Source organism: Oryctolagus cuniculus, chromosome 13, assembly GCF_051225735.1.
Source record: "Oryctolagus cuniculus isolate XC-2025 breed Fujian yellow rabbit chromosome 13, ASM5122573v1, whole genome shotgun sequence".
Lineage (NCBI taxonomy): Eukaryota > Metazoa > Chordata > Mammalia > Lagomorpha > Leporidae > Oryctolagus > Oryctolagus cuniculus.
This window is the reverse complement of record NC_142879.1, coordinates 28,692,695-28,704,948: the sequence shown is the minus strand read 5'-3', so window position 1 is coordinate 28,704,948 and position 12,254 is coordinate 28,692,695. Positions and strand designations below refer to the sequence as shown.

The 12,254-nt window shown below is 46.3% G+C and overlaps 1 protein-coding gene across 1 annotated transcript in view; it reads left to right on the top strand.

Moving 5' to 3' along the window:
• PTPN14 (protein tyrosine phosphatase non-receptor type 14) overlaps window positions 1-12,254 on the top strand; it is a 193,136-nt gene that overhangs the window by 143,774 nt on the left and 37,108 nt on the right. The window contains exons 8-11 of the mRNA XM_002717512.6: window positions 1,510-1,598; window positions 5,356-5,443; window positions 6,206-6,288; window positions 9,886-9,943. Of these exons, the coding sequence (XP_002717558.4) occupies window positions 1,510-1,598; window positions 5,356-5,443; window positions 6,206-6,288; window positions 9,886-9,943 (318 nt within the window). The remainder of the gene's footprint in view (window positions 1-1,509; window positions 1,599-5,355; window positions 5,444-6,205; window positions 6,289-9,885; window positions 9,944-12,254) is intronic.

Sequence of the window (12,254 nt, the reverse complement as noted above, 5' to 3'; positions counted from 1 at the left end):
TGGGTGCCCAAACTTGCAGAGGGCTTGAAGGGATAAAAGAGCTGCCGGTTCTGGGGGAAGGGGCTGGGGCCACGCCTCCTATTGGCGTCTTTACACAAGCCATGAAGAATACTCAACTCTTCGGACTATATGTATATAGAACTTTGATGTCAAAACAAAAGCTATGGTTAAAAACACAAATCAGTAGATACTCATGTAAAGAGGAAATCCAAAAGGCCGACAAAATGTGAAAAGTGGAAAACCTTAGTGACAAATTGAGGGGAAAAAGAAAAAATTACATCCATGTGGGCCGCTAAGACAGGCCATGGTATGAGTCCTTCCAAGGCTGCCCCTACAGCTGGCTGCCTTCTCTCTGATGCTGCCTATGACTCAGCCCATTGTGGGCGAGAAAGGGGTGTGCTGTCCACTGGGGGGCTGCAGCCAGGCGCTGCGTGACCACTGGTGAGCCATTTCATTGCAAGTTAATTTTTTTATTTAAAAAATGTAGTGATTTTTAAAGATTTTATTTTATTTGGAAGGCAGAGGAAGAGAAGGCAGAGATCCTTCCTCTGATGGTTTACTCCTCCGAATGCAATGGCTGGGCCTGGGTCAGGCTGAAGCCAGAAGCCTGGGACGCCATCTGGGTCTGCCTTGTGGATAGCAGGAGCCCAACCACTTGGGCCAGCATTGGCTGATTCCCAGGTGCATCAGCTGGGAGCTGGATGGAAAGTGGAGCAGCTGAGACTCCATCCATCGCTCATGTGGTTTGCTGGCATTGCAGGAAGTAGCTTAAGCTGGTGCACCACAACTCTGGGCCAGAAATTAATATTTTAATTGGCAAATAAAAATTGTGTTATATTTATTGTGTAAAACATGATGTTTGGAAATATGTGTACCTTGTGGGATGGCTAAATTGAACTAATTAACATACCCATGACCTTATATACCTACCATTTTTTTGGTAGCAACATTTAAAATCTCACTGATCGTCAAGAATATAACATTGATAATTCTATTTATGATGATATGCAATAGATCTGCTAAACGTCCTTTTCCTGAAATGATATACACTGTGACTGACAGCTCTTATACCCCTTTCCCCAGGCCCTAGTAACCGTTGCTTTACCCTATGCTTTAATGAATTTCTTAGATTCCACACCTGAGATCACACGGTGAAAGGGGTCTTCAGAAAGTTTGTAGAAATGCATGTTATGATAAAGCTATGCATAGATTTCAGAAATGTTGTGCCAAAATGAACATTCGTTTTCATTCCGTTTTCCACCAACTTTCTCTCTGTGCCTGCCTTATTTCACTTCACGTGATGTCCTCCAGGTTCATCCATGTTATCGCAGATGACAAGGTTCCCTCCTTTTTGAAGGCTGTGTCATGTTCCGTTGTGTATTTATGGCACATTTGCTTTATTCATTCACCTGTTGACAGATGCTTAGGTTGACACCATATCTCGGCCTTTGTGAATAACCCCACAATGAGCATGGGTCATCACACGTGTCTTTTGTTGATCTTACACAGGACAATCAAGGAAACAGTATGCACCTCGGCATTTTCTTTATGGGCATTTTCGTGAGAAACAGAATTGGAAGACAAGCAGTCATACACAGGTAGTCTCGCTTGCTTTTGTCTCGCCTGTTTTCTTTTCCCCTTGAGGAACTCTAGACACTGCACTGAGTGCTGAAGTTATCCAGGTGCCTTGAGAGCCACACTCCGATCAGAAGTGAGCGTCTCAGCTCAGATAAGATCAGCTCTCTGGGGGATTTAAGCAATTATGGAGAAATTTGTTTCACTTTTCTTGGGGGCCTGTTAGGGGAGGGGAAACCCTGTCTTCCTGCCTGACTCCAGAAGGCGTGTGGTTGAACTGCACTGAGTCAGAAGAGTGGAATCCAGCATTATGAATCTCATTTGAAACAGCTCTGCAGTTAGCTTCCTGCTGGTTACCTTTGACAGGATTACCCAGGACCAGTCATTAAATCCAAACTGGCTGCTTCCTATTGTCCCGGCTCCTCTGCCTGACAACATGTGCTAGAAGAGTACAACTCATTTTTTATGTTAACAAAAGAGTATTATTTGTAAAAGTGTGTTTTGCAAAGGCAATCAACTTACTATGATAACTTAAAGGGCTTTGGTACTTTTTATCATTTTGATGTTTCACCCTCGTTTCCACTTCCCGTGAGTGTACCCAGTGTAGGGAGGTGGCAGAGTGCCCCCTACCAATATCTGGCCGCGAACTTGCTCTTTGTGCCACGGCCCATGCATTCCATTGTAATGTCCACTCTGAGAAACTGCATGTGTGCTTTCACTGCCAAGGACAACATGGCCCATTATTTATTGCAAGAGCAGCTCTCCTGTGTGTGCATCTGATAGGCAGAGCTGTGCATCTGGGACAGATGATCAAAGAGCTCTCAGAGCTGAGCACAGCCCACCTTCCCGCCGTGCGTCTTGGCCAGCCGGGTATTGTCTGCATCAGCAGTTACTGCCGGTCATTCGGAGACAGTTTTCCAACCAAAAGCTTCCTGATTGGCTTTTATTTCCCTAGGTCCCCCCGCTGCCATTATTTTTTTTTATGATTTTCTCTTGCTCTTTGAATAAAGCCATTATTGAAACAGGAATTGGAAGAGAGATCTTTAAGGCTATAAAATAAACTTTTTTGGAGATAGGATCAATTCCCTATGCCTGCCACAAAGTGTAAATTTATTGAGTCAAGGGGCCAGAGCTGTGGTGTAGTGGGCTAATAAGCCTCTGCCTGCAGCACCGGCATCCCAGATAGCTGGTTCTTGTCCCAATTGCTGCTCTTCCAATTCAGCTCTCTGCCATGACCTGGGAAAGCAATAGAGGATGGCCCAAGTGCTTGGGCCCCTGAACCTGCATGAGAGACCCAGAGGAATCTCCTGGCTCCTGGCTTCTGATCAGCCCAGTTCCAGCCATTGCAGCCATTTGGGGAATGAACCAGTGGAAGGAAGACCTCTTTCTTTTGTCTCTACCTCTCTCTGTAACTATGCCTCACAATAAAATCTTAAAAAAATTTGAGACGAATAGGTAAATATGTTCAGAGTTATAGTGAAGGTTTTTTTTTTTCCTATTCAAAGCTCTCCAGGCACTTGGTCCCACCATAGTTAAACTGATGCTTCAGGCTTCAGTTTGTCCTTGAGTCTAGAGAGAAGTAAACAAGTCTTACATACCAGCTATTGATGAAAAATAGAAGGAAAGAGAAGTTTTCAGGTTTGATCAGCAGAAGCCATTCACAGGTTTTGCTTAGTTTCCTTGGGAACTGCTTCTCAGCCTTTTCTCTTACAACCCCTGCAGGATGGGGCTTTACCTCTGCTATGATGCTGTGTTAATTGTGCCACTAGGTGAAGTCATGTGGTAGGGGCAAGGGTGTACCCAGAGTGCTGGTGCTTTATCTGAAGGAAGGGAGCCAGGGGAACCCAAGGATCTCGGATCTGCACAGCCCTTGTTCTGAGAGCCGTGGAGCCACAAGTCCATGTCGGTGTGGCCTGGTGGAGCTGTGAGTTGGGCAGCAGGCTGGCCTGCGTGCAAGCAGAAAAGCCTGCCCAACACATGTCCTTCAACGTACTCGGTACTGGCATGATGCAGAGGTGACTGGGGAAACCTCTGGAGACATCAGAAGTGGGACTCCTCCATCTCTGACTAACCGAGTGGATGTGGCTAAGCCAGGTACTCATTGTACGTAAGTGGCCTCATCACTGAAGTAGGAGCAAAAGAACCTTCCTTGACTACCTTGGAGAGTTGTTCTACGACTCCTGCCAGGCCCACGTGGAAGTCAGTGTCATCACTTTTCATTCTTTCAGAAGCATTTGTTCAGTGTTCTATGCCAGGTACTTTGCCCAGTGCATGGAACAGAGATGAAGAAAGCAGAATCCCTACGCGGGGTGTGGTCTTGCACAGTCTGACTGAGATCTAGAGACAGAAGGAAGAAGCAGTAACATGTAGCAACAAGAGGGCCAGAGCGGGTTCTCCTCGCATGTGGGTAGAGGGCAGTGTGGCAGTGTTTCCTAGACAGCGGCTCCTGAGCCGAGTCCCAAAGGCGTTATCTGGGCAGGAGATGGTACAAGTGCACCGAATAGACGTGTGAGGGAGTGGTCAAGCAGAAGCAGGGAACTAACAGTTGGGCCACCAAGCCAAGGGTCAGTGTAGTAAAAGATGGTTACAAATTGGCTCCAAGGAGAACAGGAAGCAGTAGCTTCTCTTCCCTTGTCTGCTGCTTATTTTGATGTGCCTCATTTTAGGGAGGGTCTCTGTGAAGAGAGAGGGAAGGGGGAAATCTGGTTTTGTGTGTATCTGTGTACCTAGATCACAAAGGCATGAGCATGTCAAGCCTGTATTTTTAGGTGGCATAATCACTCTGTAGAGTGCTTGGCAAAACAGAACCCACGTGGATTCTTTGGTCTGGATTCCTGGACGTGTGACTTTTTTTTTTTTTTTTTTTTTTTTTTTGACAGGAGCCAGGTACTTATCCTGGTCTCCCATGGGGTACACAGCCCAAGTACTTGGGCCATCCTCCACTGCACTGCCTGGCCACAGCAGAGAGCTGGCCTGGAAGAGGGGCAACCAGGACAGAATCTGGCGCCCCGACTGGGACTAGAACCTGGTGTGCCGGCGCCACAAGGTGGAGGATTAGCCTAGTGAGCCACGGCACAGGCACGTGTGACTTTAATCATGCACCCTTTTCTCATTGAAAAGCAGGAGTCATGGGGAATACTTGGTCACTTTGGAAATTTGGGGGGCAAAAAGGATATAGGAGTTCCTTGCTGGCTTTCCTTATAGCTATTCGTCAGGAAATAATGCTTGAACAGTGATAGCTACCTTTGGTTTGCATAGAATTTTGATCTTTTTTTTTTTTTATTTGACAGGTAGAGTTATAGACAGTGAGAAAGAGAGACAGATAAAGGTCTTCCTTCTGTTGGTTCACCCCACAAATGGCCACTACGGCCAGTGTGCTGCACCTATCCGAAGCCAGGAGCCAGGTGCTTCTTCCTGGTTTCCCATACGGGTGCAGAGGCCCAAGCACTTGGGCCATCCTCCACTGCTCTCCCAGGCCACAGCAGAGAGCTGGACTGGAAGAGGAGCAATCGGGACTAGAACTGGTGCCCATATGGGATGCCGGTGCCGCAGGAAGAGGATTAACCAAGTGAGCCACGGCGCCGGCCCCAGAATTTTGATCTTTTAAAGTAGATATGTATTGCATTTTCTGTACCTTCCTCTTTGGAGAAAAGGAACGTTTCTTTGAAAAAAAAAAAAAAAAGTTAAATCACAATTTGTGAAATGAGACTTGACTGTAGCAGATGACCTTCCTGTGCATGAATGTCTCTGGGCTAACACAGCTGTGTTTCTTTTGACCAGGTGGAACGATATTGGGAATATCACTCATAACAAGTCGACTATTATAGTGGAGCTCATCAACAAAGAGGAGACAGTGCTGTTTCACACGGTAAGCAGTGTGGATAGACAAGGCAGGGTCCATGAGCAGCTGGCTGTTTGAATTAGAAATTCCTCGTACCCTTTTCCTGTTCTCCATGTCTTAAGAGAACACATATTCCATTGAAGAGAGACATCCTCGGGCTTGCCCAGTGCTACCATTACTCATTTCAGGGTAGCGATGGTGCAATGCCTTGTTTGGAACGCTGGGTTGCTAAGCTGACTTTTGACCCTAGCGGTGGGGCTCCTCCACCTGCCCTGGGTGTTTCTGATGGATCACGCAGTCTGCTGTGCTGCACTCCTTAGCTCTGCAGTTACAGCCCTCAGCCTGTAACCCCAAATCTCATGTTCTCTTGCTGGCTGACCTGGATCTTCATTCCTATCCTAGTCCAAGCTTAATCTGAAATCAGCTGAGTGACCTCCTAGTGAGTGCCCCTTCAAGAGCCAAGACTGTGAATCTCACTGCCTTCAGTTTGGTGTTGACTCTGTGCTCTGCCTCTATGCAGTTATTTATTTTAAAGCACTTGTAACCCCCAGCATAAAGATATAAAGGGTTCTTTAGGAGACAACATTTTCCACCATGTTTTTGGTGGCCTTTGTGGGCATGGTGGCTGCAGAAACTTAGCAGGTTGGTTTGCTTGGTGGCCGTCCAGGTTAGTGTGTGCTTGGAATGAAAGGAGGATAGGTTGTATCTCTGCTCAGAGCAATCCCAGACAAATATTTATCTCATCAAACAATTGCTTATTATTTTTCTCTCCATCTCTTCTTTTCCAAGGATGATATCGAAAATGCCAAGTATATTTCCAGGTTGTTTGGTACACGGCACAAGTTTTATAAACAAAACAAGATCTGCACTGAGTAAGTAAATGTGTAGTCCACCCTCTCACTAGCTGGCTTGTCAGACTGCTTTCACAAGCTCGCTCCTCGGCGAAGCCGAGGAAGTCACCTGTCACCAAGCAGGAGAGAGAGGACGTTAATGATGAAGACCGTCTAGCATAGCACACATGCCTAGCGAGAGAATAATTTCACAAATTGACTGCCAGTGCTCGACTGCCTGGACAGGGCGGCCACATTAGTGCCTTTCCAACCCCCGGCTATGAGTTTGGAGGAGCCGAGAGGTTGCCAATTTGCCAGGGTGCCCCTTCGTGTCAGATGTGGAGTGGGCTCAGAAGTGGGTAGCGCAGTGAGGAGCCAGCTTGAAAGAGCACAAGCGCTTGTCATCCTCAGCCCCGTTTGGCTTACACAGTTGGCTAACCCTGCGTGTCGTGTGCTCCTGGGTCATGTCATCTGCCTGCAAATGAGAGGCCAGGGTAATTAGAGGAAGATTTGGAAGACACTCATAGATGGCACAAATCCGTGTGTCTTTTTTTTTTTTTTAATTTAATTTGGAAATAAAGATGATAAAGGGTGTCTGATGAGGGCACGTAAATGTGACCTGACCTTGGCCCTCGCGTGCTGGGGCTCACCCCGCCGTGGCTTGGCCTTGATTGCCTTCAAAAGACAATCGGAGAGAGCTGCTCAGCAGAGCGCGTTCAGCAGTTTGGATGCCCAGGGCATTTAATTTCGTTTCACAGAGCGTCAGGGATGTAAATGCGACGGAGGCTCTGTGTTTCCACTGCCATGGTGGACCTGCCCAAGAGTGTCAGGAGCGCTGTCCCAGAGCACTTCCTGCTGCAGTGTGTGGCTGCCTTATAACTCGATCCCCGGGTCAAGGCAGACTTTCTTCTCCACGCGATGGAAGCTCTTTCAAACCAGTCGCTGCAGTTGGGCACTGTCAGGATCTGAAGCCGATTCAGATAGTCTTGGGCCCACTAGCAAAGTTTGCAAATGTAAGGCAGAAGGAGAGATTGATCAGGGAGACACAGATCAAGTGGCCTCATCTTGGGGACAGAGGCATTCTCGCACGTGCCCTGCACACGCTGCCCCCTAGCTGCCTCCGCATGGCTCTGAGCTGCTGTTGCTTTGTCTGTGCCGGTCACTTTGTCTTTGACACTAATAGGAACACGAGTTGACTTTCATAGAGTGAAGGATTTCGCTCTATTCTGGCTTAACCATTTCTCAGCAGATGACTTTACTAAAGTTTTCTGTGTATGTGTGTTTCTGTAATGGCTTCTGACCTTAGTGAATATTACATATTAGATGGAAAACTGAGAGATGATATTATGTTTTTGTTTTGCTTCTCCAATAACCAAGCCTTTTTTCTTAACAAGCTCTGGGAGGTTGGTAACTTCTTATCTGATGAAAAACTGAGCACTCTATATAAGAAGTAATCCCCCCCCCCACCACACACACACACACACGCTCAGTGAGTCCATGAGTTTCGGAGGCTCAGCACAGGCTGTGTTAAGGCCTGGAATATCACTCTGGAGTTCCGTGAGACCACCACCATCCTCACAACAACACTCTTCTCCGAGGTCTCTACCCTCTAAGCTCCCGAAGACTGTCCTTGGTGTTTGCTCTTGTGGGGCTGCCACTTGTCACCCGGAAGCTCCAGGACTGGTCCTTGACATGGGCAGAAGAAAGAAGGGGAAGAGGTTTAATATAGGTCTGAGTATGCTGTGTTTGGTTAGGTATTTTAAAAATTAAATATTATTGTATCTTTGCCACTACTTCATAAAACGCATTACCAGGCCGGTGCCGCGGCTCACTAGGCTAATCCTCTGCCTTGTGGCACTGGCACACCGGGTTCTAGTCCCGGTCAGGGCGCCGGATTCTGTCCCGGTTGCCCCTCTTCCAGGCCAGCTCTCTGCTGTGGCCAGGGAGTGCAGTGGAGGATGGCCCAAGTGCTTGGGCCCTGCACCCCATGGGAGACCAGGATAAGCACCTGGCTCCTGCCATTGGATCAGCGCGGTGCGCCGGCTGCAGTGCGCCGGCCACGGCAGCCATTGGAGGGTGAACCAACGGCAAAGGAAGACCTTTCTCTCTGTCTCTCTCTCTCACAGTCCACTCTGCCTGTCAAAAAAAAAAAAAAAACAAAAACAAAAACAAAAAACAAAACGCATTACCAAGAAGGTAGGAAGGATTAGGTCTCAGAATAAGGAGAGCCTTTTACGTTGAAGAACTTCACTTGAAGACATCCACCTGTGCAGGTTTTAGTTTCATGGTAACCCTGTGTGTTGGAGAAATATTGACACTGCATTCGACACCCACGTTGAAGGCTCCTTTGAGTTCAGTTCTCATTTTATCTCTGTTCTTTATAATCCATGTTGGCTGTCAGTCCAGAAAGGATCTTATTTGTAATGTGTATCAGCTTAATAAGAAGTACCTTTATAGGATCATACTAAGAAGCGTTTTATCTGTTTTGGAATTTTATTTGACTAGAAGCATTTTTAAAGATTTTTTTCCTTCTTGCTTTTTTTTTTTATTACAAAAGATTTTACACACATACAAAGAACCAGGAGTACGGTATTTGCAACTCTATGTAATAAGGATGATGTTTTTCATTTTTCAGTCTTATTTTCTTTATAGTAAACCATTCTTTTTTTTTTTTTTACAAAAGATTTTATTTTATTTGAAAGGCAGAGTTACAGAGAGGGAGAGACAGAAAGAAAGCTATCTTCTATCTGCAGGTTCACTCCCCATATGGCCACAAAGACAGGGGCTAAGCCAGGCCCAAGCCAGGAGCCTTATCTGTTTCTCCCATGTGGGTGGCAGATGCCCAAGCCCTCAGGCCATCTTCTGCTGCTTTCCCAGGTACCTTAGCAGGGAGCTGAATGGGAAATGGAGCAGCTGGGACTCCAGCTGGAGCTCATTTGGGATGCCGGTATCATGGGCAGCAGCTTAACCTGCTGCACCACAGTGCTGGCTCCAGCATCATTTTTTTTTTTTTTTTTTTTTTTTTGACAGGCAGAGTGGACAGTGAGAGAGAGAGAGACAGAGAGAAAGGTCTTCCTTTGCCGTTGGTTCACCCTCCAATGGCCGCCGCGGCCGGCGCACCGCGCTGATCCGATGGCAGGAGCCAGGAGCCAGGTGCTTTTCCTGGTCTCCCATGGGGTGCAGGGCCCAAGCACTTGGGCCATCCTCCACTGCACTCCCTGGCCACAGCAGAGGGCTGGCCTGGAAGAGGGGCAACCGGGACAGAATCCGGCGCCCCGACCGGGACTAGAACCCGGTGTGCCCGCGCCGCAAGGCGGAGGATTAGCCTAGTGAGCCGCGGCGCCGGCCTCCAGCATCATTCTTTTAGTAATAAAAGAATGTAAATAATTATAAACTTTTAGTAATCAAAGCTTGTGAAGCTCATTACAGTCATCTTATGTGTTCCAAACATTTTGAAAATAAAAATGGAAATTAAAATTATTCTTAGCATTAGCATCCAGAAATAAACATCGTTTATGTCTTGGTGTAAGTGCTACTGATTTTGTCAGTTTCCCCTTTCTCTCCTTCCCTTATCTATCCAATGAGTGTACATCTGATCCATAATGATAGTAATTCTCACTTTCTCAACTTTTCACATAGGCAATCAAATTCTCCACCTCCTATCAGACGTCAGCCCACCTGGAGCAGGTCCTCCCTGGTATGTATCAGATCTTCAGTTGTCAGCTGTCAGTGTTGGGGATGGAGTGTGGTTAGTGTGGTTCTGATACTGCTTTAGGGGGCCAGGTGGCTAGGCATCGTGACCAGGTGAGATGGTGTGAAAACACAGGAGGGTGTCTGGGTGCAGGAGGTGTGACGGAACACCCACTTCATCCCCCTAAGCTATCCCTTCCCCTCCCTTCTCCAGGGTGACCCATGCTTCTCCACACCTTACGCCAGGACAGTGGGACTATGTCCCTTCAGCATACAACCTGTTGTGTATGGCACAGCTCTTCAGGTTGTGTGAACACATAGCATTATTTAAAAGCTCCACAGGTTCTTTTGTATTCACTCCCATAGATACAGCTTAATAAACTAGTCAGAAATAAGCGGAATTTGAATAAATCTCATGGATGGTCTCAGAGTATTTGATGGTGAAGGTTGAGTGTAGTGTTTTCTAATTGTATGGCCTTAATTAGCCAAAAAAATGTGAACCCTTCCACTTTTTTTTTTTTTAACCTAACTAGAACTGCTGCTTCTTTCTCTTTCTCTCTCTCTCCCTCCTTCTCGTTTTTGGGATAACTACCTCCTCATCATGTAAAAAAGGAAACATGACTCTGATTCTAGCATTTGTGATCTTTGTTGGGCTACCTTTTATTGTAAGGGTTACTCAAGGATAATGGGGTTGAAAGATAGGAAGAGTTCATTTCTTTAAAGTTCTCTGCTTTTTTGGTTACAATTCTTTTAGGTTATAATTTTTCGCACAAAATCCAGGTAGATATTGTGGCCTCTCTTTTTTAGATTTATTTATTTATTATTTGAAAGACAGAGTTACACAGAGAGAGGAGAGGCAGAGAAAGAGAGAGAGAGAGGGAGGGAGGGAGGGAGGGAGGGAGGGAGGGAGGGAGGTGTCTTCCATCATGGTTCACTCCCCAGATGGCTGCAATGGCTGTAGCTGCACCAATCTGAAGCCAGGAGCCAGGAGCTTCTTCCGAGTCTCCCACGTGGGTACAGGGGCCCAAGGACTTGGGCCATCTTCTACTTCTTTCCCAGGCCATAGTAGAGAGCTGGATTGGAAGTGGAGCAGCTGAGACTTGAACCAGCACCCATATGGAATGCTGGACCGTGCAGGCAGTGGCTTTATGTGCTACACCACAGCACCAACCCCATGGCCTTTTAATTTTTCTAGATGAACTGTTCTTTTGATAAGAGAAAAACTTGAATTTTTCTTCATATACAATATGAAGTATATCTAGTATATCTTTAGCTCTTAAGAAGCAAGTGTTGGGGAAAATTTTGCTACCTAGAGAATGCGTAAACACGGACTTGCAGAATGGCTAGAGTTGAGCCATGACAATATCATGTGAAAACTCCCAAGACCCCCGTGAGTGGCAGTGCTGTCAGCATTGTGCACCATGTCTTGTGCGTGGCCCTCTGGGTGTTCCCTGGGGTACCAGTGGGTTTGATGCGGCACTGGTTTCTGTATTCTTTTCCTTTGTTGGTGTGATTTTCCTTTCCCTTCTTTACCATCCAAATGTCTTAATTAGTGAGATCATTTTTCATTTATGCTCTTGAAACACCATGGGAGCAGAGTGCTTTACGCCTGTCTTGTGATCTGACCTCATCCTGATTATCCAGGGAGGATGCAGAGGCTTAGCTGTTGACTTGGATGAAGTCAGTCTAGAAGCAGCTGGTTTCAAGCTGGCTTCCCTTGCCCTTTTGGTTTCAGCTAATTCAGCAGGAGTCTCTTACAGAGGTTGAGAGTAAGACCAGAGGATCTTCTGTCACTGCTTACTGATGACCAGACCTGCCAACCTCTGTTTTCACTTTGCCCTTCTGTGTTGTCCATGGCTTCAGTCTGTTTCTGCATTTGCAGGTCTGGAGAGGAATGTGATAAATTATATTATCAAAATGGTGTTGATAAGATTAGCTATTATTGTCCTTTGCCTGTGCCCTTTGAGGGGACTTGAGAAAGTTTGTGGGGAAATGAAAAGATAAATTTATTTCAGTGCAAAAAGATTTTGAATTCCATGCAGTTTGTTCATAATATACATTTTCCATGAACTTTTTGAAGACCCTCCTCATATGCCAGTTCATAATATTCCCTGGTGCAAATCCATCTCCAGTGTTTTAAGAAAAAAGGAAAAAACCATCAAACAAGCCCTCCTACCAGGGAAAATTTGAACTATATATTGCCAAGAGGAGAAAAACTATTTTTAAATGGCGACTCAAAAATCAGCCAAAGAGAAACTTGGGAGTACTTCAGAGAACTGATACAGTGCCTTTTACTTCAGTAGCCTGAACTACTTTCT